This window comes from Chelonia mydas, chromosome 16, assembly GCF_015237465.2.
Source record: "Chelonia mydas isolate rCheMyd1 chromosome 16, rCheMyd1.pri.v2, whole genome shotgun sequence".
Taxonomy (NCBI): Eukaryota; Metazoa; Chordata; order Testudines; family Cheloniidae; genus Chelonia; species Chelonia mydas.
Window position 1 is genome coordinate 13,742,031 of NC_057857.1, and position 27,275 is coordinate 13,769,305.

General features: G+C 45.9%; 3 protein-coding genes across 15 annotated transcripts; 2 read left to right on the forward strand and 1 right to left on the reverse strand.

Annotated features, from left to right (window-relative positions):
• Positions 1 to 664: 664 nt before the first annotated feature.
• LOC102946237 (torsin-1A) lies at positions 665 to 5,331 on the forward strand. 2 transcript variants are annotated; one of them, XM_037880102.2, is made up of 5 exons: positions 665 to 923; positions 2,482 to 2,750; positions 3,587 to 3,762; positions 4,413 to 4,540; positions 4,838 to 5,331. In XM_037880102.2, exons 1-5 carry the CDS (start codon positions 737 to 739, stop codon positions 5,080 to 5,082), a joined length of 1,005 nt encoding a protein of 334 aa, XP_037736030.1. In that variant the 5' UTR covers positions 665 to 736; the 3' UTR covers positions 5,083 to 5,331. The 2 variants fall into 2 exon arrangements, with proteins under 2 accessions (XP_037736030.1, XP_043386068.1); XM_043530133.1 differs by having other exon boundaries at positions 822 to 923; positions 2,417 to 2,750.
• On the reverse strand, positions 2,991 to 25,400 carry LOC102939863 (torsin-1A). 12 transcript variants are annotated; one of them, XR_005222581.2, is made up of 8 exons: positions 25,123 to 25,361; positions 24,209 to 24,474; positions 22,261 to 22,436; positions 22,043 to 22,170; positions 7,630 to 7,693; positions 4,293 to 4,645; positions 3,978 to 4,200; positions 2,991 to 3,757 (listed from the first exon to the last, which is right to left on the reverse strand). XR_005222581.2 is itself a non-coding variant. In XM_037880096.2 (5 exons), the coding sequence occupies exons 1-5, from the start codon at positions 25,322 to 25,324 to the stop codon at positions 10,402 to 10,404; spliced, it is 888 nt and encodes a 295-aa protein (XP_037736024.1). In that variant the 5' UTR covers positions 25,325 to 25,361; the 3' UTR covers positions 10,161 to 10,401. The 12 variants fall into 12 exon arrangements, 5 of the variants coding, with proteins under 5 accessions (XP_037736024.1, XP_037736025.1, XP_037736026.1 ...); XR_005222580.2 differs by lacking the exon at positions 3,978 to 4,200 and having other exon boundaries at positions 4,293 to 4,405; XR_005222582.2 differs by having other exon boundaries at positions 2,991 to 4,200; positions 4,293 to 4,405.
• On the forward strand, positions 8,331 to 15,698 carry LOC102940081 (torsin-1A). The gene is made up of 5 exons (XM_037880100.2): positions 8,331 to 8,706; positions 9,439 to 9,704; positions 10,632 to 10,807; positions 11,472 to 11,599; positions 13,462 to 15,698. Exons 1-5 carry the CDS (start codon positions 8,526 to 8,528, stop codon positions 13,713 to 13,715), a joined length of 1,005 nt encoding a protein of 334 aa, XP_037736028.1. The 5' UTR covers positions 8,331 to 8,525; the 3' UTR covers positions 13,716 to 15,698.
• Positions 25,401 to 27,275: the final 1,875 nt, after the last annotated feature.

Below are 27,275 nucleotides of genomic sequence, written 5' to 3' on the forward strand. Positions count from 1 at the left end.
AAATGTTTGCCCAGAGGACGAATTTGTTTCTGGTTTTCAAGCCTACACGCATCCTGTTCCTGATCTGGGACTTTGCATATCCTCTCCAGTCGACCAAGCCATGCAGGGCATGGAGACTGCAGCTGCTCAGAATGACCCTGAGACACCTTGCCGGGGCAGCGCTGTCAAGGGAACCTGCTCTGTAGAGGGCTTCACTTTAAAAAGGAACAAGATGCTCTCCCCCTGGTATCTGCTGGCGAAAGGTTCAGTCCTGCAAGGTGCTGAGCGCCCTCCACTCCTGCAGAAGTCAGTGGGATTCAAGGAGCTCAGCACCTCATGGGATCAAGCTGCAAACGTGCAGGGTCTTGACAGCCTGCTATGCCCAGCGAGGCATGAGCCCACAGTGTGGCAGTAGACACACTAGCAGCTCCCTCTAGAAATCTTGAGGCTGGGATCCTGTTCAGCGGCTGCACGAGAGCATGAAGGAGTGAGCCGAAGAAGCTCGCCACCCCCCACACACACTCCCCAACAGGGACATAACCCGGCTCAGGATGGGACTTTCCTCTTAGGCTAACACCAAATATAATAATGTGATGATGACTCAACTCTTGTTATTGCATCAGTGGCTTACCCAGGCTAATGGGAACTAGCCTCCAGCTCTCAGAACAGCCTGAGATTGCAGAAACACATCAAGAAGTCACGTTCTGATGCTTTCCCCTTTGCTTTCATCGAGCCGGGCTGGCATTCAGCTCCTGCCATGAAGCTTCTGAATGTGGCTGGATTCTTCGCTCTGGTGCCCACTTTGGTGCCAGCTCTGGAGCCCATCACCACCTCACTTGCTTTCTGCGGGGCAGCTGTCATGTGGCAGCTCTTCTCCCCTGCCTCCTGGCTCAAGTGCCGCTTCCTGGAGTGCTGCAACATGAAGGACACCCTGGACATCCCAGGTAATAGCGCAGAAAGTGATGACGCGGGCGGAGGAATCCGAGGGACCTGCCGACCTCAGGAATGCTATTGCATTCTGGGTGAAGGGATTCTAACGGGGCAGTGCAGGCTGCCTTCTCATGACCACCCTCCCTCAGTGGCTCTGATGGGAGAGGTCAGCTTTCCTTCCCACCAGGGCTCAAGCTGGCAGAGACTGGCCAGGGAATGGACGACTTCACTGCATGCCCCAGCCGCGCTGGCCATGCCCCTCCTCCCATGCCACAGGTCTTTGCTGGCAGAGAAGAGGTTGCAGACACCTCATGTCACAACAATTTCTCCTTTGATGGACTTTTCCCTTGCCAGGAATCCCCTGCTTTATGCTGGCATAATCCAGGAGTGAATTGAAGGCCGTGAGCTAATTAATCCTCCCAATGCCCCTGCTTCCAGCTGAGCACCCAAACACCTCACAACCGGGAGTGGCAGAAACTTCCTAAAAGTGGGGGGGGGGGCGCAGCGGTGCACGAAACGTGGCCCCCCCATGCCACCCTTTTTCCCTGATGCCCCGTCCCTTCCTGCACCGCCTCTCCCCCCAAGACTCCGCCCCCCCAGCTTGCTCCTCTCCACCCCCTCGCCCCTGTCGCTTGTAAAAAGTGGTGGGGCCATGGCCCCCCTGTGCAGGGTCCAGCGTCACTGGTGAGAATGTTGGAGGCATGAGTCAGGGCTAGAGGTGGGATTACAGCTCAGGACTGCTAGGTTCAGAGTCCCAGGCTTTCTCCACTAGCCCACCCTGCCTCTGAGCTCTGCAGTCTCTCCGTTTCATTTCTGTGAAGCAAGCAGCCTCCCCAGTGAAAGAGGAAGTTGAACAGCAGCTCTCGCCCTGCCTTCAGGACATTAGTGCCGAGAAGTGGAAACCGAAATGATCAATAAATGGCCGGTTGGAAACTTTCCATAAACAATGAGCCTCCCAGCCTAGGAAATCCCCTTTCTTGTGTTTTCAGCACCAGTAACACTGGGCCTTTAATTAACCCTTTCCCTGCAGGACTATAATGCAGATTCTGAGCCAGATCCTTTGCTGGTGAAAACTAGCATAGCTCCATTTACTTCAAGGTACACAGATTTCCTCCAGCCCTCCGCCTATAGGCGGTATACCTTGAAGTGCTTTTTGCCACTGAAATGTCAGCTCTTCTTTGAGAACGGGGGGAGCAAGGGAGACATGTCTTACCTCACTTATTAGGTACCTTATGTGCCACCAAGATGGTTAAAGAGGATCCAGGAATTTCAACAAACATGTCCCCCTAGAACCACAGGATCACATCCCAGGGCCATGTATGAGGCACCAGCTACAGTGATATTCCTATTGGGAGTCTCCAGGTATCCCGTGCAAGCTGCTTGGCTCCCATGAACAGCCATTGAGGGCCAGATACAGGGTGCAGCTCAGTGCCTACAGCTCCCATTATATAGGGAAATGGCCCCATGATAATACTAACTGGGAATGTTCTCCCCATCTGTGGCTCAGGAGTACCATGCGGAGGGAGGGTCAATGAAGTGCTTCCTGATGCTGACCTCCCATCATGCCTCCAGCCCTGCAGATGGTTTTGGAACAGAAAGTATTTGGGCAGCACCTAGCCACCCAGGTGATTCTGAAAGCACTGAGCGCAAACTCCAGAGACAAACAGCCCAGGAAGCCCCTGGTGATGTCCTTCCATGGCTGGACTGGCACTGGCAAGTCCTTTGTCAGCAAGATCATTGCACGGAACCTGTACCAGAGTCATGAAGCAAGAAGGAGCTTCGTCCATCAGTTTGATGCAGTGTTGCATTTCCCACACGCTGAACATATAAAGCAGTATAAGGTACTTCCTTTGTGACTCTACCTCTTAATGGGGTGGATAGGTCAGGAATCCTGCATGCAGATCACATACGGGGCTGTACGCGAATAACACTGCCCAGGGAATTTCAACATCTCTGCTCCCCATCCTGGACATCACCAGACAGTGCAGAGAGGAGTGAAAAATGATACAAAGTTCGCCAAACTTGTTGAACCTCTCCAAACACTTGGGTCGGTTCAATGTTTGAACTGAGGTTCAAGACAGTTCTTGCTTTAGGCACACAGTTTGCCCCAAATTTATTACTGCAGGTCCTACATAAACAGTGCACTCTTTTAGAGGATTTAGACATTCGTCACTAGATTATAACATTTAGGAAGTAGGTCAAATTTGAGACCTATTCTATCCGACTATATCCTGTCAGCGAACAACAGCCCAAGGAATCTATAGCCCTCATATACAGAGACATAGAATTTACCACATCACATCAGATTATTGGTCCATCTTTTCAGTATTTCTGCCTCTCTCCCCCCGGCCCTATTCAACCAAAGCTCCCATTGACTTTAATGAGTTCAGGATTAGACCCTCTGGCAACGGTTAATACCTAATGTCTCATGGAAGTCAATATCCAGACAAATTCCTTGCCGACACACATGTAGGTACTGAGAGTCTGATCCTGCTCCCATTGAAGTCAATGAGAGACTCTTACACGTGAAATTTGATTACCTTTACGTATCATTAGCATTACATTAATAGTCCCTCCAAGATAGAGTACCGGTGGAATCCCCCACAAAAAAATAATCCAGCTCCAATCTTGATTTCCAGCTCCCCTTGCTCACTGACCCTCTTGCCCATCCCCACAGGAGCAGCTGCAGAACTGGATTCGAGGGAATGTCAGTGTCTGTCCGAGGTCGCTTTTTATTTTCTCGGAAATGGACCAGATGCCGCATGGTCTGATTGACTCCATCATGCCGTACCTCAGTCATCGCGAGGCTATCAATGGCGTCTACTATGGCAAGGCCATCTTCCTCTTCCTGAAGTAAGGATATCCAATGGTTAGTGAGTAACTGTGACCCAATAGAGTCAGCAAGGGCTAAGGGAGAAGCAGGTGCTAATAGGCTTTCACCAGGCTACAGTTTGATTGCACAGGTTCAGGTACCTTGCTGTACACTCTCTCCTTGGTCACCAAGAAGAGACTGTCCATATGTGATACCTGAACCTGTCCTACCCTCATGTCAGCCAGAAGACTTATACCTCTACAATTATTCAGAGTGACAGGATCTCCTTCCTTCAGGACTGGTACAAATGTTACCGTTAGCCACTCCGGTACCTTCTCTTTCTCCAATACCGTCTTTTATATTTTTCCTAATGCTTTGACAGCACTTGTCCCACCAGATTTTAGCAGCTCAGCTTTATATTGTCTATTCCTGCAGCTTTCCCATTTGTAACTGCTTCACTGCTCTTTCCAGTTCTTCTTCTGATGGATACATATAGAAAGATACATATTGAGAGTCCATAATATTGAACAGAATTCATAAGCTGTGCATAGATTCCCCAAGTCATACTCACCCACTTAGGGTTCCTTCCGTGCATGGATCTAGGGGGCACAATCTGGCTCTTTGTGTTGTTCCTGAGATAATACTTTGCTGAGGGTCATTCTGATGATCCAGTTCATTTCTCTCCTAACAGTAACGCAGGAGGGGACAAGATAACAGAGGTGGCGCTCGATCATTGGAGGAGGCAGAAGGGAAGAGAAGAAATTCCCCTGACAGACCTGCAGTCTATGCTATCCGCTGAGATTTTCAATAACAGGAACAGTGAGTACTTCTGAGCTTGTGAGGTCCATGGGATCCCATGTATATTATCCAGCCCCAGTTCTCTGTGGAATGAGCCATGCAGTACTGATATGTAGCAATATATTCCTGCAACATAATTATTTTAAAGAACTCAACTGTAAACCTCCCCACATAGGTAAAATAGTGTTTGTAGAGTGCTTTCAGATCCCCAGATAGCAGGCTTTGTAGAAGAACAAAACATTGTGGTGACATGTGGTTATTCCAGTTATGCATGGACAGACATCTCTCTCTCTTTCCCTCCCACCCCTCCATCCCCAGGTGGTTTTTGGAATAGCAAGCTGATCCAGAAGAACCTGGTGGATTATTTCATCCCTTTCTTGCCCCTGGAATATAAACATGTGAAAGAGTGCATCCAAGAGGAGCTGCGCTACCAAGGGCACCAAGAAGATGAAGACCTCATCATAAAGATTGCCTTAGCAATGTCCGACTATCCCAATGATGACAGAATCTACTCTAGCAAAGGTTGCAAAACTGTGGCCTCAAAGGTGAACCTGGATACCTAGAAGGGCCAAGTGCTCAAGGACAAGGAGGAAAAGAAAGCAAGTCTCTTTTTCCTTCTCCCACCAGTATCTTCTCAAACTGTAAGCTTGTTGGGGCAGGGAACTGCCCTTTAATATATCTAAGCCTGTGGCACACTGTTACTGGAGAGAAAAGATAACTTCCTCATCTCAGCATAACACAGTACATCCTTTCCCTACCTTCAAAACATGCTGCTGTAAGTAAAATAAAATTAATATGGTATTTATTCTTAATTATCTCTCTGGATTCTTGACAAACCTCCCCTATCAAGATCAAAGGGAGGCAGTACAGAGTAGGCAAGACAGATATGCCTGCCTTGTTTTTCCAGGGATATGAACAAAGGAAAAACAAAAGCAACAGAAGAAAAGGACCCAATATACAGAACTACTGACTCAGGTTTGCTTGCCCACTTAATTCCTCACCAGTCTCTATTAATGATGATTGTGTGAGCTTTTGATTTTAACAGCAAATCTAGAAAACTCTGGTTATGGACAGAGATTTGCTAGAGAATAGGCCAGAGGTGCTATGGTTTAGAATGATGCTCTAAAAAGCCTGGAGCTCAAATAAGCCCCCCCCCCCACTTCTAAGCTTTTTTTAAATCTTCCCTAACATTTTATTACAATATTTTTAAGGATCCTGTCAGGGAGATTCTTGGGGCGGGATAAGGGAGGGGAAGAAGATGAGTTTCTTGATCTCTGCCAAAGTACCCATCAACTTAGATCCTTAAACGTACACGCACCAATTATACAGAGTGTTTCCTTGCTGCAATTCACTCTGATGGTATAATGAAGATACCTTAGTCAGTTATGCTTTTGGTGCAAGTCAGTTTAATTTTCTAGCCTCTTCTTGCAATGTTTTGGTTACAAACACACTAGGGGAATGTTTGAATCCCAACAATAAACCCTTTTTTATATTGAGTCAAACAAATCATGAAAGGTTTCTGTCAGTGTCAGGTTTTGAAAAACTACTTTTTACACCACCTACATTTTTGCCCTGGATTAATACTTGATCATTTCCTTGTAACTCCTCCCTGACAAAGCACCAACGAAGTATTTTTAGCACAAGAAATATGACTCTGATGGAATTGAAAAGAAGGCGAGACAAAAAAGCAAACACCGAGTGTGACGAAGTGGGAATGTTCTTAATGTTTTCTCTGAATACTATGTGGGTGCCTCAGTTTCCCCTATGCATTTCTTAAGTATCTAGGTGGTGAGATAAGGGTGTGTGATTGTTGCAGAGCCTTAGAGGGTCAGTGTGATGCTTTCTGCACATAGAATGGCTGACACCCTGTCTCCTGGCAACTGGTGGCCTGGGGCCCTCCCCTGAAAGTGCCAACTCAAGGTGTTGGAGAACAAAGAGATCAGGTGGCCTCCTGGCCTGGGAAAGAGACAAAGGCCAGAGGAGGGGCTGGAGAGTTTCAGTTTGGAGCTGGTTGGGGAAAGAGAGGGAGGCCCAGACCTGGGATCTGGCCTCCCTGCCCCCAAGATGGACCTGACTTAGGGGTCCTGTTTCTGTACCTACAAGCTCTGTTTCAAACTGTGTTCCTATTATCTAATAAACCTTCTGTTTTACTGGCTGGCTGAGAGTCACGTCTGACTGTGGAATTGGGGTGCAGGGCCCACTGGCTTCCCCAGGAGCCCCGCCTGTGCGGACTTGCTGTGGGAAGTGCACGGTGTGAGAAGGGGATACTTGAATGCTCCGATGTCAGACCCAGGAAGGTCAAAGCTGTGTAAGCTTCTTGCCCTGGAGACAGTATGCTCACAGAGGAGGCATGCTCCCCCAGAGTCCTGACTGGCTTCGTATGGAGTAGTTCCAGAGCATTGCCCGGTGACTCTGTGACACCGAGGTTACTTAAAGAGGAGGAAATGTACAGCTGAAAAATGCAGAAGCTGCTTAATTTGGACAGTTTGACACCCATTAAAACTTGCAGAAATAAAACTGAGGAAGCAAAAATACAAAATGAAACTTGCTTAGTAAAGGGGAGCAAATGGAAAGCCTGATTCTAATCTCACACCCTTTTACACTCCACTGATTTAAATGGAGTTACTTGTGATTTACACCAATGTGAATTTCCAATTAAGCCAAGGGGAGTCTTTTTGCTGATTTCAGTTGGACTTGGATCTAGCTAAATGAGATCAGAATGAGCCCCAGAGTTTTTAAACATACACCAAAGGTGACTGGGGCTAGTGATCTGGGCACAATAGTGACTCAGCTTCACTTCTGCTGAAATCCTCATCCATGCTTCCATCTTCACTCGCCTTGTCTATTATAACGCTCTTTTCTATTGTCTTTCAAACGGTCAGTTCACCAGTTGCTACCTGCTTTCTTAAATGTACAAAGAAACACAATGATGTCACCCCCATCCTCAAACAACTATACTTGCAACTGCTGGAATTTTAAAATGAAATTTTCCCTCAGGCTCTTTTCTCTTGGTGGTTGTAGGATTTAGTGCAGTTTGGGAAGTCCTTTGTGTATTTACCCGTGGCTGGCTCACTGTTTACTCTCTTTTGTAATAGTCTGCAATGATTTACCTCTCCCATCCGTGGGTGTTGGCACGGGGCACTCTGCTGCTGCTGCGGACGTGTAGCTTTCAAACTGTAATGGTAAACAAATAAGAGAGAAACACGGTTCAGACAGGTTCAAACTATTCCAGTGCATGGTGAGGAAAGGTATCCGCGCTGACACTTTACATGAAAAGGAAGGTATCTTCTGGGCTGTGATAGACACATAATGCAGCAGAATGCCTGTGGGATCGGAGAAAGGGTGCGACTCTGCCACCTGCAGAGCTCGTTCCATGGGAGCCTTTGTGGGAGAAGGGGGATTGTGATGAGAACATTTTACTCTGACGTCATCGTGTTGCATCATGAGGTGAGAACAGGCTGGCTGGCGTCACAGCCGAGCGGGGGGGGGGGACACACAAGCTTTTCAACTGGTCTCCTGCGCCCCCAGGGGATGCTGTGTCGCAACCTGTGGTGGCACCAGCACCCCCAGAGCTGTGAGGGAAAGAGGCTGTAATACGCACCCCCCCTTCCAGGGAGGATGGGAAACAAACAGGGGAAACCAGGCTCCTCAATGGAGCCAGAAGCCAGCGCACCGCCTCACCTAGGCTTGGTCTGGGCAGAACATACGTCCCTGTCCCTATCCCTGCCCCCCTCCCTTCCAAGCCGTTGCCTGCATCCGCCCCTCACAAAGATGGCAGGAGGAAGCGTGTGCGCGCGGGGCGGAAGTAGCTGTCGCCCGAACGCTCCCTCCCGCGCTTTTCCAGCACGGGAATCTACATCACCCCTCACAAAGATGGCGGCGGAGCGCCGCGCGGGGCGGAAGTGCTGGGCGCGGCGCAGGGGCCGCCGGGAGTCGTAGTTTCTACCGGGCCCCGGCGGCGAGCCGCTGCCTCCCTCGCGGACGGGGCCGGCCCGCTGAAGCCGCCATGCAGCTGCTGCTGGGGCTGCTCTGGCTCCTGGCGCCGGGCTCGGCCGCGCTGGAGCCCATCAGCCTGAGCATCGCCATCGGGGCGGCCTCGGTGCTCACCGGCTACCTCTCCTACCCCAGCTTCTACTGCGGCTTCGTGGAGTGCTGCCCCGGGGCGGCGGACCGGCCCAATACCACCGGTACCGGTACCGGGCCAGGGGGGCCGAGCCCTAGCCGGGGGAAGGGGACCGGACCAGGCCGGGGAGCTGGAGCGGAACCGGGGGGAGCCGAGGCGGGGGGCTGGCCCAACGGAACCGGGATCGAACCCCAGGGGACTGGGTCGGTGCTGCCGAGGGCGCTAGCTCCAGGCTGGAACTGGGGGGCAGGGACACCAGGGGCAGAACGGGACCCAGCCAGCGAGCCTTGGGGGACCAGCAGCCCCAGGCTGGCGCGGTGGAGGGGACATGGGAGGAGGGAGAGCTGCTTGGGATAGACCGGGGTTTAAGGGGAAGGAGCCTGGCTTACTGGAAAGAGCGGAGAATTGGGGTCAGCACCCCAGGGTGCTACTCCCAGCCCTGCTACTCATTTGCAGTGTGACCTTGAGAAAAGCCCTTGCCTTCTCTGTCTGAAGTTTCCCCATCTGTGAAATGGGGTTGATACTTCAGGTACCGCAGCCGGACATTCTGGGAGCCACATTCATTAGCGTTCTTAAAACACTTCGAGATCCTTGGTGTAAGTGCAAATCAATATCGGGCTCTGTTTTCCTAGCGCAGTTACCGAGGCCCCTCTAATGTTTCCTAGTGTGAGGTAAAGATACCAGACTCCCCAGAGAGAGAAATGGGATTAATGATGCCACTCAATTTGCAAGCCATTTTCTGAAATCTTTGTTCTTCTCAAATGACCTTTTTTCTTTTTCTCCTTGGATTCTTCAGCACTGAAGGAGGATCTGGATAATAAACTCTTTGGACAGCACCTTGCCAAAGACGTGATCCTGAAAGCAGTGACTGGATTCAGAAATAACCCAAATCCCAAAAAGCCACTTGTTCTCTCCCTACACGGCTGGGGAGGCACGGGTAAAAACTTTGTCAGCCAATTCATCGCAAAGAGCATTCACAAAGCGGGACAGAAAAGCAAATTTGTTCATCTCTTTATAGCCACACTACACTTCCCACATGAACATCAGATTCAACTGTATAAGGTAAGAAAGCAAATTTTAACTTCCCCTTGGTGATATTAGTAAATATTAATCATTTAAATGCTACCCTGTGAAATTAGATTGTTCTTGATGTACAAATCCGTAGGTGTCTCAAGATCTCAAATAACAAACTCTTGTATCCAGCTAGTGTTTCTGTGTATTTTCAAACATTCACTGATAAGTTTGTGGAGGTGGAATCTAAATATTCCCCTGCAGTGCTAGAAACTGGAACACAACAGCACTGAGTTAAATGCTAAGAAATGGAAAGTGAAACAGACAAGTCTGTTTACTCTTGCTTTTCAGTGTTCCTCAAAGGATTAAAAGTTACTTCCTCGCCTACCTTCCCCTGGGGTTACCCTTCACGTTTCTTTTTACAGCTTTCACTGTTGTGAAATGTCCTTTGCTCAAGCTAAATGAGGTGACTGTAAGGAACAGTAATTTCAGAGGCTTATAAGTGACTGGTGCTGATCACCTTGTTTATTCCCTGCAATTTCCATGAAAAGGATAGTCACAGACTGAAAGTTACGTACTCAAAGCATCTTTAAATGTTTAAAACTGAACATTTCAGGAATCGATTTTTGATGGTTGTTTGTTTTTTATTATTAGTCAAGTAGATGGTAGAAGTAGTACTGTAGAAGAAATTTCTTCCTTTCCCCTATATGGTCTTCCATTTGAACCACGATCTTCATGCTTTAACTGTTCAACTGAGGTTGGAAGAAATAATGTGCTTTATGGTGACTCTCATCAAATAACTGGAACAGGATTCACATCCTAGCAGCATGTGAAGGTAGTGGTCATATTCCTCCCTTCTGGAAGCTGGATATAATCAGAGCATTGAAAGGATCATTACTCACACCCCCTCCCAGGTGTTTTTTGCGCTTTCTACAAGTGGGACCTAGTTTTTTAATGTGTGTTTCTCGTTTGTTCCAGGATCAATTGCAAACGTGGATTCGGGGTAACGTGAGCGCCTGTGCCAGGTCCGTGTTCATATTTGATGAAATGGATAAACTGCACCCTGGCCTCATTGATGCCATCAAGCCATTCTTAGACTATTATGAGCAGATTGATGGGGTGTCCTACCGGAGAGCCATCTTTATCTTTCTCAGGTTTGTTGTCTGTCTACCACGGCAAATCCAGGGTCACCTGCGCCTTCGCTGTCACTGTGGTATGTGTCTTGGCCACAAAGAACTTCCAAGCATCAGCAGGAATAGAACCCAGATTCTTCCGTCAAAAAGCATGTGCTATCTGAGCTAAAGAAGAATGTCCATTAGCTGTCTGCATTGCAGGGCCTATGATATAGTTGAGCAATTCTGCCTCCATCCATCAAAGGACTGTAGTGCATAACACCTTAAAGTGGGCCAATCTGATAGTCTAGTCTAGTAATCTAAACGGCAGATTGGAGATCAGATCCTGAATCTGTCCCTCATTCCATGTGCTGGGAGCTTCACTATAGGGTGGTGGAGAGACTACTTTGCATCACTCAGCGGGCCCATCACATGTGCTTAGCTGATGATTTCTTTTGAGAGGGAGCTATGTGACCATTTCTTCTGAGCAAGAGGTATTGTGGCTCAGAACCAACGCTGTAGGGACAATGTGGAATTTAGTCCTAAATGACTTTGGCATTGGTTTAAGGTTTTTATTCTGGTGACACAGTGTTTGCCATGCAGACAAACATTAGACCAGACAAGTGTTAAATGTAATCCTGCTAGAGAAGAGATGCTGGACTCTTCCTGTCTTGGGTCTGTACTAAACTCTTTCTCTCATGAACAGTAATGCCGGTGGGGATTTAATTAATAAAGCGGCTCTGGACTTCTGGAGGAGTGGAAAAGACAGGAAGCAGATTCAGCTGAAAGACCTGGAGCCTCTGTTATCTGTAGCAGTCTTCAATAATAAGAATAGTGAGTTACTTTCCCAATGAGTGGGACGTTCTTTTACTTCATAACTCCACAGAAAATCCTCGCTCGGTGTGTGCTGCTCGAGCTTGCCTCTTTAACTGTGTAATACTATTGTACTCGCACTCCCACGCACTTAGGCCCAGATACTGCCAGGCTCTGAGCACAACAATTCATTGATTTCACTGGATGCTTGGCACATTTCAGGAGGCACTCTGCAGCTCTCAGGATCGGGTCCTCACCCAACAGAATGTTTGTTTCAGGGAGAAATGATGCCCAATGTTTTTCACCTCTGCGGATTGACCTGAGTTTATAACCTAACTTGGGTCCCAGTGAAAATGATGTTAGATGATCCCAGCCTGGTTCTTAGAAGACAGCTGCCTACCTGATAACTAGGGTCCAACCAAATTCAGGGTTCATTTTGGTCAATTTCATGGTCATGGGATTTTAAAAATCATAAATTTTAATGATTTCAGCTATTTGAATCTGAAATTTCATGGTGTTATATAACTGTAAGGGTCCTGACCCAAAAAGGAGTTGTCGGGGGGAGGTTGCAAGGTTATCATGGGGAGTGGGTTGAGGTACTGCTACCCTGACTTCTGTGCTGTTGCTCGTGCCAGCGCTGCCTTCAGAGCTGAGCTGCTGGAGAACGGTGGCTGCTGGCTGGGAGACCAGCTCTGAAGGCAGAGCTGCCGCCAGCAGCAGTGCAGAAGTAAGGATGGCCTGGTATGGTATTGCCACCCTTCCTTCTGCACTGCTGCCTGCAGAGCTGGGCCCTGAGTCAGCAGCTGCCACTGTCCAGTCACCCAGCTCTGAAGGGAGCAGCGCAGAAGTAAGGGTGGCATGGTATGGTATTGCCGCCCTTACTTCTGCGCTGCTGCTGGCAGGGTGCTGCTTTCAGAGCTGGGTGCCTGGTCAACAGCCGCCGCTCTCCAGCCGCCCCGCTCTGAAGGCGGCGCAGAAGGGTGGCAATACCATGACCCCCCCTAAAATAACCTTGTCCCCCCACGGCAACTCCCTTTTGGGTCAGGACCCCTAATTTGAGAAACACCGGTCTCCCCCATGAAATCTGTATAGTATAGGGCAGCAGTTCTCAAACTGTGGGTTGGGACCCCAAAGTAGGTTGCAACCCCATTTTAATGGGGTTGCCAGGCCTGGCTTAGACTTTCTGGGACCAAAGCCTGAGCATCTCCATCCAGGGCTTCAGCCCTGGGCATTGGGGCTCGGATTACGGGTCCCCTGCCTGGGACTGAAGCCCTTGGGCTTGACTTTGCCCTCCCCCCAGGTGGCGGAGCTCAGGTGGGCTCAGGCTTCGGTCCCCCCTCCTGGGGTCATGTAGTAATTTTTGTTGTCCGAAGGCGGTCACAGTGCAATGAAGTTTGAGAACCCCTGGTATAGGGTAAAAGCATACACAAGACCAGATTTCACGGTCTGTGATGCATTTTTCATGGCTGTGAATTTGGTAGGGCTCCACTGATAACAGTAAAATCAAAGACCTCTGCACAGGGGAAGACCTGTAACTGGACCAGCAGAGGGTACTGCAGATCAGGATTGAAGTGCACTGACTGAGCTGTGTACAGAATATTCCTGCTTTACGCCTGGTGCAAGCTAGTGCCATTATAAGTGACAAATATGAATCAAAGTCTAAATCTTAGATAATGTCCCTAGGGGTGTCAGACCTAGGTGCAGTGCCTGGGCCTTTCATGTTTGGAAGTGGTAGGGGGCTGTTCATCTGTCATTGAGTAAAATCACCTACCTGGAAAACAAGGAGCAAGTATTTATTGACAATGGAGGACAGAACTGTCATTAGGATGTTACAGATGTTCTCCCTGACCATTTAAGCAAACCTCCTGTCTGATGTTTTCTAGGTGGCTTGTGGCACAGCAGCCTGATCGACAGAAACCTCATTGATTACTTTGTCCCCTTCCTGCCCCTGGAATACAAGCATCTTAAGATGTGCATCAGGGCAGAAATCGAGTCTGGTGGCAAGAAAATCAACGAGGCAATCGTCGATGAGGTGGCCAACGAGATGACATTCTTCCCAAAAGATGAGAAAATCTACTCTGATAAAGGCTGCAAGCTTGTGCAGCAGAAGCTGTTGTATTACTGGGAGAGGTTATGAGCAATATGGAACTGAGGTGGAACAAGGAACTTTGTGCCCCTTTACCTCGCTGAAGCACTTTTAATGGCATTTTGAAGTCTGTCTTCTTTGCACTTTTAATATTTTGGGACATGTGGCAGGGATCCTAGGAATGACTGACTTTTTTTCTTTTATTTTTTTAAACCCCAATGCTCTTCCTTAAACATGCAGTACCCAAGTGTTGTCTTTTTAATCTGGGATAGTCTCTAGAAATCTTTGATCATAGCATTCATCACTGGATACAGCCTTCACTGCATTGTATTTTAACAGCTGAGATTGTCAAAAATTCCATCCTCTCCCTCCAACCCTTGCTACTAGACGACTGGAGTAAAATGAAGGAATCCTTCCATTTGGCCACAGTCCCTTCCTAGCACATGGAAGGTCCACTAGGAGCTTCGGCCTTGACTTCAGCTGGCGTGCCCAGGGTCCATGATAACGGAACTGGTAGAGTCCTTGATGCTTTGCTAGTTCAAATGCCACTGTGCTGGAAGGACTCCTTGTGCTCTGCAGAGGGTTGGTAGTGTTGTGCTTAGAGGGTCAGCTCTCCAGGGATGGAAGGGCAGGACCTTGGAGTCATTTCTGACTCCAGACTGTCTTCATGCCTCCTGCTCTGGTGATGTGGAACGTTAAGGTGAACTCAAAGAAATCTGGGGTTGGGGAGAAATTAGTTGTTTCCCTCCATGGTTTCTATCCAAAAGACTCTATTCTTTCCGCTCCTCATATGAAATTTGAATCAAAGGGAGTCCAAGTGGCTGTGTGCTTGGCTACCAATGGGTATTTCTGCCCCTTTCAGTGTGCGGGGGGAACCGTTCACCAGGGGTTTGACTGCTACAGCATCTCAGGAAAGTGTCTTGTCTTTCAGTGGGGAAACATTCATGAAGGTTTGACTGTTACAACGTGTCAGGTCAATATCTATGCACAGTGGTGAGCGTGAAATCCACAAGGTTTTACATTTCCTCCAAGCCACAGCTGTGTAATCCAGCAATACCCCCCATCCCCTCCCCAGACACACACCTTGCTTGAATGTTACCTTGTAGTAGAAATGATTTTGAATAGTCTATTTTTGATACTATTTTATACTAGATTGTTGAAATGGAAGTACAAAATCTTTTCCTACAGAACTGGGAAGGGGAGGGGGGGGAGTGGGAAATATGGTCAAAGAACAATCTTCCCCCATCGTAGCCTTATTTTTAATAGTTATTAAAGAACCTGTGTCTGGCACAGTCAGTGTGAAACATCTTGTTCCCAGCAGCAAGGTGAAATGGGAACCTGAAGGGTTAGGAAGCTGGGAGAGGATCAACCTTCACTCATCCAGTAAGGGTGGAGTTTTCATATTGCAGCTTACTCACCAAAGACTCAACTTTCTAACTCTTTTTCTCCCTCCTACTCTGCCACACATGAGAGCTGGAAGTGCCTTTACATAAATGGAGGATAAGAAAGCTTAACTTACACATTAAGTGAACTATGTAGTATGTGCAGCATAGTATCAGTGCAGCTAAGACTCATGGGAGGAAGTTGATTTTATTATGTAGTTGCTGAATTAACTCCCTCTTATACATTGACACTTGTTTTAAGATGGTTTGGAAAACTGCTTTTTATTAATGTCTCAAATCAAGCCTGTTTTTATTCAAACTACCAGCAAGAAAGCTTTAAATGTTCACCTTAACCTCTGCAATTGAAGGAGTCAGTTATGCTTTTTTATAACCTTGCATGTGGTTTTGTCATAACTGTGACAAACTGTTTACTCTGATGCAATCACTTGAAGTGGACACTAGCTATTAACCTTGGGATATTGGACTGTTGCTTTGATGTGCGATGTTTTATCTTTATTGGTAACTCCTCCTCAAAAAGGTTCTAAACACTGCACCCACAAACGTCTAGTAGCTCTGATCTGAATGTAAAGTACTCATGCAGTTTTTAAAACTCTAAAAGGTGATAGCTGCAATAAATGTCTTTTGTCCTTCAGCTGCCTTTTGACTTATTAAAGAACTGCCAGCTGGTAGACACTGCCATTCGACTGCTTAACACCTAGGCATTCATGCTGTGGTATCTCAGGTTCCTTCCACTCAAGTTTGGTCTGATGAAGTCGGGCCATCTTTAAGTAACAACTGACTTACAAGGATACCTTGTAGGAAGGAGCAGGTAAGAATAAGCTAGACCTCCCTGTAGCTTTTTGTTGAATACAGCAGAGTGCCCCAGTTCAGCCACACCAATGCAATTTGCAAAGGTGCCATTCAGGAGTATAGAGGTGGAAGGCCTTCCTGAGTCAGAGAAGTAATGCTCCTTTCAGGTGATAGACCTGAGGTGGGGATTTAGCTGAAAGGGTTGCATTTCTACCTGTTTCCACTGGGCAAGAATGGCTGAAAGTTTGCTCTTCTCACAGCAAATCTTCAGCATTCCTGCCAGTTTTTTCTATGATGCAATCTGTAGAAATGTAGCTTGCCACATATCTTCAGCAGTAATAGGATGTATTCAAGCAGGATCTTGGTCCTAATTGTCACTCTGACCTGACCAGGTCACTTGATCTCCGTGTCCCAACAAGCAATTTCCCCCACTGTTACAGTGTAAGTACTGTGGTAGTACCCCTGGAGTTCAGCTGCTAGAATTTAAACACTCCATCATCTAGACAGCAGGGTTAAAATGCCAGCAGCCCAGTATAAACATCCTACCATTAGTGGGAAATTGGTGTTCTATGCAAGACAGGGTGAATGCTCTTTCCTCCCTTCCCCACCCAGTGCTCTCATAGATGCTCACAGTAGGAATCTAACAGCATTAAGTGCTTTGAGTTCGCTAATGGATGGAAGTGCAAAGTATTACTTGGCAGAGTTGCGTAATGTTCTTCACTACTGAAAGTGAGAGGTTCAGGATATTGTGATATAAACAAGAGCAGGATTTCTTGGATAGAAACCACCAGGGACACCAGTGATGGAAGTTTCTTGCTTCCCCTCTCTGCTAATTGCATCATGTCACTATAAGCTTGTAGAATGTAATCCTTATAATTTATTATTTCAGGAAAGCCATCAAATAGTGACTGTTTGGAGCAATACACCCTTATTCCAGCTGGTCTGCCCTGCGAGTTTCAAAAACTCAGGCTCCTGGGGGTTATGAAACCAGCAGGTTAAAGGGAACCTCTGAGAATGAGCTAACAGTTTTAAGTTAATTTACGTTATCCAAATGTAACAAGAACAAACAGGAAAGGCTTGAATCCTGCTGCTCCATTTCTCTACAGAGGTGCAAAAAGCAATGCACACCAAGTGCTGCATTTTAATTGTCCCATGTGGACACTGCTGGAATGAACTAAAAGGTATCTACTTTTTAGAAACATAGTCCTGTTTGAAGAGGACTACATTAATGCAAACTAGGTACAGCGTCCACAGCAGTTATAATGCAGCACCCTGGTACCTGCTGCAATTCACACACCCCTGGTCTGCACTGTGGCACAATGTAGACATAACCACGGCCATCATCACTTACTGTAACTAGTCACCCACGCTAGTGACATCAATAAGAAGTGGGCATTTTAAGAGGAAGTGGGGTTTTAATCTACTCTAGCAGCTGGACAAATTCAGTCAGTGTTTTAAGCACCTTTAGAATACAGTTGAGACTACAGCATGTGGAAGACTGTTCCTCTTACAAAGAGACAGGAGCCTGGTTTGCACTAGCATAGCTTTAGAAAATTCATGCACAATCCCAAGCAGTCTGCACTAATTACTCGCTTGCTTCACACTGCAAACCATAACAACTTAGCTAATCTTTTTCAGCAATGGCTAAAGAACCATGTCTCTCTCCACTACCTAGCCCCTTTGTAGCCTAGCCGCAAAAAATGAACATGAAAGTTTGTATTCAAGCATAGCAGAATGCCTCTAACCAGAAGGCAGAATAAGCATAGTAAGATGGTAAATTTACATACAAAGGTAACCATGAGGCAGTCCCTTCAATATATGCAAATAGCAGAGAGGTACCATATACAAATGTTACTGGTGAGAACTTTTATTGAGGGAATTATAAAAATCTTATTTTGAAATTGTAAGATCTAGAAACTGAAATGCAAAAAAGTTAACAGTGTTGGCAATTATAACTAAAACTGCCAGATGGGCTGCTGTAACTTTAGTTGATGGCATTACAGTAATTAAATATTTTCCCAGGTAGTTTTGAAGCTGTCTTCATACCTTTCCACATGGCACTGCCTTGTAAGGCTAGGATCAAAACTAAATCACACAGAGCTTGAAAGGGGTGAAAAATTACCCAGACTGCTACTTTCAGCATTTAGAAAAGTTTGAAACTAAAGAAAATCTTACAGCAGCCACATGGACTGAATAGGATTTAACAGATTCTGCCTTCCAATTACTCTGATTCTATGAAACAAACTCCTAACATTGGATTTTAGTAAACAGCCCTTTTCTTCATTACCACAAAGGAAAGAGACAGTGTCACAGCTACACTTCACAGCAAACAGCCAAAGAAGGAACTAACTCCATTACAGGGATATAGTCAACAACTTTGCTGCAGTTCCTGCTCTTACTCCAGCCTTGTTTCACACACTGACCTTCCCTTATCAGAGATGGATTCCACATCGCTAATGCAGTCTGGCACTAGAAGGGACAGTTTACACCCTTGTTTTTATAAGAATGGCACTGCATAATGCTAGGTAAAAGGACATATGGGCTCACTCCCTCACTTTGGTTCCAATAGAGCTGGAAGCACCAAGGCTGGTTGTTTTTAAGAAAAACAAAAACCTGCATATCCACCTCTCAAAGACAGTCTGGGAAATACCCCACCCACAACTCCTAGGAATGGTCTTGCAACTATAAGGGCCTTGATTAAAATATTCTGTATCATCTGGTAACCATTTCTACAAATTAAAACCTAATTAAAACCAGATCAAAACTGCAGGTCTAACGTACATATCTGTGTTCCACTGAACAATTGTAACGATCAACCAATCCATGATTTGAGATAAATCATAGGTACTGTTAGACAATGCTCTGGAAGGGGTGACTGCTCCATGCACAGTTCTTCCCTAACTTCATGGCACAGGACTGATGTCTTTTGAAGATATGACTATTACAGGGCTCTCCCAGAATAAAAAGACAAGTGTCTTGCCACTTATTTACATCAGGCAATTAAATGACAATGTTCCTTTTTTTTTTTAAAAAGTGCTTGACAAATGAAATGTTTCGGTTTCTCCACTTCGTGATTAGGTTCATTTTTTCCTTTGCAGATCACAGCATTGTAAACATTACAAGTCATAGTAAAAATCCAGCTTGGTGAACACAGTTTTGCATCCTTTATCAGAGTAGATTTTCTCCTCCTTGGGGAAGTAGGTCATCTCATCAGCTACTTTGGTTATGATTTCTTCATCCACCATGTAGCCACGTGATTCAAGTTCAACCCTGACACACATTTTCACGTGTTTGTACTCCAGAGGCAGAAAGGGGACAAAATAATCAATGAGGTTTCTGTCGATCAGGCTGCTGTGCCAAAAGCCGCCTGCAAAAAATACTGTTGGTTAGTGCACCTTTTGTGGAGGCTGACAGCTAGTAGGGAGGGGGATACATTTATCACAACTCCCTGCTACCCACCCTAAAGTTGTTTACTCTTGGTTTGTATTCTTACCACAATCACTTCTCTTTTTATAAGGTCCCACATTGCCATAGTAGGAGAGTGGCTTCACTTTAAGCCAAGCAAGATGGACACAGAAACCTCACATATTGGAGCTGTTGTGCCGCTAGCCTTGAAACCTTGACATGCAGCCTCTGCCCGCTCTCCAGTCTCAGTGCGGCCCCTCAGGTGTTATGCTCTAAGCCTTTACCTGTCCTGGGGCAGAATTCTACAATTCTCCCACTTTTAGACTGGGACCTGGCCACAGTATCTGGTGGATCAACCTTGCTTACTCTAACAGGTTCAACTGGGTTTGGGTACCTGCAGTTCTTCCCTTCAGGAGCCCATGGCCAGCAGTAAATACAGTGACCAGACAGCCTTTTCAAACCAAAGTATTGTTTAATCTTAGCAGTAGGAATAAAGCATAACAAAGAGGATTTTAAAACAAAGGGCCATGCACATGTCTATCTTACCTATGGCTTACCATCTCCCTGTCTTGGAAGCCTAGGAAGGCCTTTTTGCTTCAGACCCTCCAGCAGGGTCTATGAGTGTTTCAGTTTATTCCCCACAAACAACTACCTGACCTCTTGCCAGAGAGTCTTTTAAATTGTCATTTTGATTCCCAGGCTGGGCAAAACAAGCTCTGTAATTTGGCTGGAGCCAAGGAAGTAGGTTCCTCACAGCTAATATCCCAGGTATTTTCTCTTAGCCTCCTTCAAGTGTTTACGAGGGCACGTTTTTATTCCCCAACCGCCTGCTGTTAAACTAAAATGCACATAGTAGATATCCCAATATTTAACCCAATGCAGCAGAGTGGGTAGAATTAAATCAAAGTGATTTAAAACCACCACATTTTAATCAATGCAAATCAGCAAGCAGGAAAACTTGATTAAATAATCAGTTTTAATGGAGTTTTGCATTTATACTTTAGTTACTTTCCTAAAGAAAGGTTGATTCTTATTGGTTGGTAACCATTAAAACAGGTTGGTTTCCAATTGAATAGAGCTTTTACATTAAATTTGGTGCTTTTGTTGGGGGTGGGAGAAGCTAACTAAGAGGATATGCTGTTACCTATACATAGTTAAGCAGTTATATAGCTTAATTTATATTTATTCAGATATTTATTTTTTATATTTGTTGTTATGCCAGAAATGGTGAATGATAAATTTTTTTTAGTTAATAAGTGTATTTGTGATTTGTATCAAAATGTTTATCAAAATGTTTTGCATTTAAAACTGATTTCTTAAACAAAGAAAATACTATCTGTGGTTAGTGAATTTAACTGCTTGTTTCACGTCATCATCTCCTTCAGGATTTTAGAACTAGTACACGTCATCCTCTGACGCATAGATCGGAAGAGGAAAACAAGTTTTCCTGTTTCTTCAGCTCCCATTGGTTTCTTTTTGTTGAATGAAAGAGTCATTGAACTGACCTATCTGAATAAAGTAAAAACCAACCAACCAAAAAAAAACCCAACAACTCTCTCTGCTGAAGAGGCTACTGCTGTCAAAAGCTGGTTTAGCACTTCAACGAACGCTGGTTTGGCCAGTGACTTCCACCAGTTCAGTGGTTTGACTTTCTTTAAAATTTGGCAGCAAACATGTAATGCTTAATATTTTTTATTTAATTTAAATGTTAATAGATTATAGTAAGTTTAGACCTTAGCATAGGTTGTCATAACCAGATGTTTAATTTTAAATAGATTTAAAAACAAAAATGAAAAAATTTAAACAAAGTCAGATTTAAATTTTTTTTAAAAACCATCTATTTATCCATACTTCTCAAGAGCCAGGTCACCTACAATGTTAATAAATTACAGAGCAGTCCCACGTCCTTCACGCTGCACCACTCCTCTCCATCTCAAACCAGCAACCAAACAGCATCAGTCTGAATACTTCATGACTATACCATGGCACCTCCCTGCCTGAAAACTGGAGTTCACACGGAGCTGCAACTGCTGCTGCCACACCAGTTCACATCAACTCTAGCCCCGCCATTTTTGTTTCTCTCTCTGTCTCTTGGTAAATAAACCTGTGTGCACTTTCACCATGGTAAAAGCAGTTTCTCTCTCTTTCTCTCATCCTAAGGCTGCTCAAAAGATCATCATCAACCAACAGATGCAGAATCCATCGTTTAACACAACAGTCACTGAGTGCATTTCTTAGTTTGTCATCCTGTAGACTGCTCTGTTGGAGAGCTGTAATAATCCGGTTCCATTGTTAGAAGGTTTATTTCTAAGCTATTGTTAAAAATAACTTTGTAACTACACAACTATGCAATTATAATTTAAGGAGAACTAACTCAGGCTGGCAATCCATCCACCCTCAATTCTGAAGGGCAAGGAAGGATTGGGGTGGGGCATTTATCGTGGACCCTCCAATTATGAGCCAAATAAATCTATCTACAGTCTTGGAATGGGGCATGGCAACCTTCCTCATCAGAGATAGGAGGTCACTGCCACAGGCAGCAAAAAGATGCATAAAATAATCTCACTTAAAAGTTGCATATAGTCTGTTGAAGAGTCAAACTATGTAAAGAGTGAAATATTATGGGAATCCCATGATTACCACTGGGACCATGATAAGAAACAAATGTTTCAGTTAGGTGTTCTCCAAAGGAGAGGCAGTTGACAAATACCAGAAATAGATGAAGAACCACCCTTTCAAAGAGAAGGATTTTTAGACACAGGAATAACCAATTTTACTCACTATTCTTATTGTTGAAGACAGACAGAGACACTCCAGCTTCCAGGTCTTTGAGTTCCATGGTTTCCCTTTTCTTTCCACTTTTCCAGAAATCTAATGCCACCTCTGTTATCTTTTCAGCCCCTGCATTGCTGTGTGAAGGAGGGAAAGGATTTCAGCTGGATGTGTTTCGCAGAGCATTCAGTTTATAGCATTGCAAATATTTCACAGATGCTCCTTACCTGAGAAAGATGAAGATGGCTCGCCGATAGGACACTCCATCAAGCTGCTCGTAATAGTCCAAGAATGGTTTGATGGAATCAATGAGCCCTGCATGCATTTTATCCATTTCATCAAATATAAAGATTGACCTGCCACAGGCGCTCACGTTTCCCCGAATCCAAGACTGCAACTGGTCCTATGTTACACAAAATAAAGGAGAACGCAAATTCCATTTCCATCAATATCACGTTAAAGACATGGGAAATATGTAGATTTTAGATCACCCCTTTCCATTCAAAAGTTGTAACTTCAATTGTGTACCTGTAATTCTGTGAATTTCTTGATCCAAAACTGGTTAAAAGGTCAACAGTAAACAATGATAAAAAGAACAGTAACAGAAATGCATTCTGTTGTTAAAATAACCTTAAGAACTCGGGTGAGTTACCAGAATCTGTCTGCCAGGTATCTATGAAAAAGGACTATACTTCAAGCCAGTGAATGAACATCAATACAAAGCAGTGATCTGGCTTGAAGGACAAAGTGAAGCCCAGTGGGGCAAAACTATTTTCTCTCGTGCTAATGCTCTGCAGTCATGTAGCATATTCCATCCTTAGATTTCAAAACATTACCCAACTAATGAATGTTGCACAAACTGAGTCAGCAAGAGATTAAGTGACTTAGCCAAGGTCACATAATAAAATCACAGGAACAGCTAGGAACTGAACCTAGAATCATAACTCCTAGTCCCGTGCTTTAAGCCCTAGTAAATAATCTAACTGGAGGTGATTAAAAACCTTTCAAAAGTGTAGTTTTGTTCAGAAAGGGGGTTAACCTCATTTAAGTATTTTATTGTATGGCACAAGGGTTTACCCACTGTTAAATGTTACGTTTAAGATTAGCAATGAGAAAGAAAAGGAACTGGGACAGTTGATTTAAAACCAACAATGACTCTGCTGATCACCTCCAGTGATCATCATCATTTTACCAGTCTCACTATTATTTGGTTCCTGCACATGGGCGAGGCAGTGCAGGGAAGACACACTGCCTGTGCTTTGGATAAAGAGGGCTTTAATTTCTAGCACTGTCCACATGGTAAATTTCACAAGCAGTTTTTCTTTGTAAGTGAACAAAGAGCATAAAGATCCATTTCTCCCACTGCATTTAGGAAAGACTCAGCTGGGGCAGGACAATAGAAAGCTTTACAAGGGGAAATATATAAACTAGAGAAAAAGTAGAATTCTCCATTTTAAAAGCTTATGTATAGACTGTTCCATTCCTTTAAGTCTTCAGCATGCATACGTTTTGTGTTTACATGTTCAAAACACTGTACAAACATTCACTAATCAGCACAATACTCCTGTTAGGTAAAAAAGTTTCATCCTCATCTCGCAGACCGCAGAAGAGACTCTCTCACACAACCCAGTGGTAGATTCAGGATTAAAATTCAGGAACACAAACAATGGTATTTCTCTAAACCGTGCTGCCTCACATATCTACCTGCCTGAGGTACTTATATAGCCCCTGTCACTGTGGTATCTCAGCATTTCTCAAGCTTTAATGTATCCAGCTCACAACATCCCTTTGAGGGACAAAGTACTACTAGCCACATTTTTCAATTGGGAAACTGAGGCAGAGAAAGACTAAGTCACATGCCCAAAGTTACACAGGAAGCCTGTGGTGGGATACTTGGGTTCAGTTCTCCATTCCAAGTCCCATGTTAATGCCCTACCCGTGTCCTTTCCCTCTAGATAGAAACATGAGAGGATGCATAAACAATTTTTTTTTTACATCCAGGGGAAATCAGTCCCTAAATGTTACGGTTTACACATTTGCACTTCAGACTCGACATACATTGTATTTTACTGTTTCAGATAAAAAGTCTTCACTTGCTAGTACTGCCGATCCCATAACCTTTACAAACTAATACAATCACACTTCCCTATGATGAGCTCCAAAATACACTCTTACCTTGTAGTGGCCAACACTATGTGCATGGGGAAAATGCAAAGTGGACACAAATTGATGGACATAATTGCTGTTCAGGCCTCCTTCATAGATACTCTCGGCAATTATTTTACTGACAAAGTTTTTGCCAGTACCAGTCCATCCATGCAAGGAGAGGGTGAGAGGCTTTTTGGGGTTTGTATTGTTCAAGAAGCCAATCACAGCTTTCACAATCACCTTCTTCACGAGGTGCTGGCCAAACAGTTTCTTGTCCAAATCCTCCTGGAGCGCTGAATGAAGAAGACACCAATCAGATAAGTATAAAAGACGGTGACAAGTTTTAGTGTTTCTAAGCTGCTTCAGTACAGAGGACCCTTTGATAACATTATCTCAGGGTGCCCAAACTTTGCTCATCCCAGGGCAGCTGCCAGGGGGATCAAAGAGCTACCCTGACTAGAACAGAGCAACCACTTTTCTCTTTAATATATAGATATGACCAGTGGAGACTACAGACCCTAGCATGTGATGCTCTGGTTCCAGCTGCCAAACACTACGCCATGTTCCTGTGGAGATAATCATACCCCCTTTTACTCCTCCTCCTATCTGGAAGCAGCCACACATCCCTTTAGAAGAAGGCAGAGCCCAGTCCTCCCTTCATCTTCCCTAGAGCCCCCCAAAACAGCCTCCCTGCACCTCCTTGGCATCCAACCTCTAATCGCCTGTCCCTGCTCCTCACCACGTTCCTCTGCCTGCTGCCCCATATCCCTCTCCCCAGCGACCCTGCCCTGACCCCCTCTCTCAGGGTGCATCTTCCTAGGGGCCCCTGATCCTTCCCCCACATAAAGAGCCCTCAAGCTCAACTCCACCCCACCGCGACAACTCTCAAGCCCTCCCCAACCCTGTGCTTACCCCATAACTGCCAACCCCACCCCCCGTACCTGCGCCCGCCCGGGCCCCCTCCCGCTGGAGGCAGCACTCCCTGAAGTAGCAGTAGAGGCGGGGGTAGGAGATGAGGCCGGTGAGCGCTGAGGCGGCGCCAGCCAGCGCCAGCCCGAGGCTGATGGGCTCCACCGTCCGCACCGGGCTCAGCAGCAACACGAGGCCCAGGGCAGCCCCCAGCGGCCCCCGCAGCAGCTTCATACCCCCCCTCCGCCAGGCCCCCACAGCCCCGACCCTGCCAGCCGCCACCCCGGCCCAGCCCCGGCGCTTCCGCATCCGGACTAACCGCTTCCGCCGCCGCCGCCATCTTGATTGTGGGCAGAGGCCTTCGCCAGGGCTGAGGGAGCGGGCGGGAGGAGGCGGCCATTTTGGAAAGAGAGGCATTGACTGTCACGTGACCGACCGGTTCCCCTTTGACCCCCGGGGTCACGTGTCACGACACGCGCTCAAGGCTGCAGTAGCTGCCCGGGCGCAGCAGGCCGAAGCCCCGCGCCGTGCTGCCAGGCAGAGCACCCAGCGCCCTGGGCGGTCCAGCCGCAGATGGCCCCAGAGCCCCTGCTGGAGGGACACCCAGCCCCGGCCCCGAGCCTGCTCTTCACACCCCCCCCCGCGAGCCCGAAAGGGAAAGCCCCAAATGTTCTGTTAGAGCTTTGCTGAGAGGCTCCCTGTTCCTCCGGTGTCCTCTGCGGCTAGCAGGGGGGAGGGACAGCTCAGCGGATTGAGCACTGGCCTGCTAAACCCAGGGTTGTGAGTTCAATCCTTGAGGGGGCCATTTAGGGATCAGGGCAAAAATCAGGGATCGGCCCTGAGCTGAGCAGGGGGTTGGACGAGATGACCTCCTGAGGTCCCTTCCAGCCCTGATATCCTATGGAAGGCGGTCAGGCCTGGTATACAAACCCTTTAACACGCAGCCCCCTTGAAAAGAGTAATTAAGAAAGAATGGTTTTGGTCTGTCTGCTCAGAGTCACTGCTGGTTGATAAAAGCCCATTTCAATCTGCTCCTGCTAAAAAATGAACACAATATTGGCACTGCTTTCAGCCAGACCATTTCCATTGTGCAGGACCAGGTGTCCCAATTTTATAGGGACAGTCCTGATTTTTGGGTCTTTTTCTTATATAGGCTCCTATTAACCCCCCAGCCCCTTTCCCGCTTTTTCACATTTGCTGTCTGGTCACCCTGCATTGTACTTCCTATTATTAACAGTTTTGTCAAGTTGTATAAAATGGTATTTTTGTGCTTCCTAAATCAGGTGGTTTTACGTATCAATGCACTGTTGATCCCGAGATTAAAATGGTCTTGAGCATCACTAAAATGAACTGGAAACCTTTGGATTCACACATCTTGTTTATCACATATGATTTACAGCAAATGCAAGAATGTAACTCACTGATAAACAAACTGGTTTTCAGCTATAAATATGAAGAGAGGGTGGTGGCTCTGTAGCCTCACACTTGTGACTGTTAATGAGTTCTGGAGTAATGTTTTTAATTTAACAGTACAACATTTCTTAAGTCATCTTTTGAGGAAAAGATTATTTAAATATTTGAACTCTCCGTGCTGTTTATCCATACTCTAAATGCTAGATGATGCACTTTTGTAATCTCTATTTATTATAACACCTGTTAAGATATAGACTGGTCGTATTTTTAAATGGTGCAGGAACTAGCCATCTGTGTTGCTTAGGCATAACATTTAGTGCTGTTCTAACAAACAACAATCAACTATTAGATAAAAGGTCAATATACCAAAACACATGACCACAGAACTTTTCACCCCAGGACCAAAATCATTTAAAGAATCATTTTCCCCATTTTACAGATGACGTTAAGCACAGATGCACAGAGACATTAAATAACGTGTTCCAGATTACAGAGAGTATCAGTGGCAGAATCACGAAGCTGGTATCTAGACTCTCAGGGTATGTCTACACCGCAAGTGGCAGCCCTCAGCAGCGAATCTCAGAGCCCAGACTGAGAGACTCAGGTTTGCAGGGTTTATTCTACAGCGCTAAACATAGTTGTATAGATGTTTAGGCTCAGGCTGGAGGTTGGGCTCTAAGATCCAGCCTGAGCCCAAACATGTACACAGCTATTTCTATTGCCATAGTGCAAGCCCGAGTCTGTCAATCCGGGATCTGAGATTTGCTGCCAC

Coding starts and splice junctions, on each gene's coding strand:
- LOC102939863 (XM_027823572.3), bottom strand. CDS start 25,399: ATGCGGAAGCGCCGGGGCTGGGCCGGGGTGGCGGCTGGCAGGGTCGGG. Junction 22,171..22,260: donor GCCATCTTCATCTTTCTCAG/GTAAGGAGCATC, acceptor TCCTTCACACAG/CAATGCAGGGGCTGAAAAGA. Junction 19,224..22,042: donor TGTCTTCAACAATAAGAATA/GTGAGTAAAATT, acceptor TATTTTTTGCAG/GCGGCTTTTGGCACAGCAGC.
- LOC102940081 (XM_037880100.2), top strand. CDS start 8,526: ATGCAGCTGCTGCTGGGGCTGCTCTGGCTCCTGGCGCCGGGCTCGGCC. Junction 8,707..9,438: donor GGACCGGCCCAATACCACCG/GTACCGGTACCG, acceptor TGGATTCTTCAG/CACTGAAGGAGGATCTGGAT. Junction 9,705..10,631: donor ATCAGATTCAACTGTATAAG/GTAAGAAAGCAA, acceptor CGTTTGTTCCAG/GATCAATTGCAAACGTGGAT.
- LOC102946237 (XM_037880102.2), top strand. CDS start 737: ATGAAGCTTCTGAATGTGGCTGGATTCTTCGCTCTGGTGCCCACTTTG. Junction 924..2,481: donor GGACACCCTGGACATCCCAG/GTAATAGCGCAG, acceptor TCATGCCTCCAG/CCCTGCAGATGGTTTTGGAA. Junction 3,763..4,412: donor GCCATCTTCCTCTTCCTGAA/GTAAGGATATCC, acceptor CTCTCCTAACAG/TAACGCAGGAGGGGACAAGA.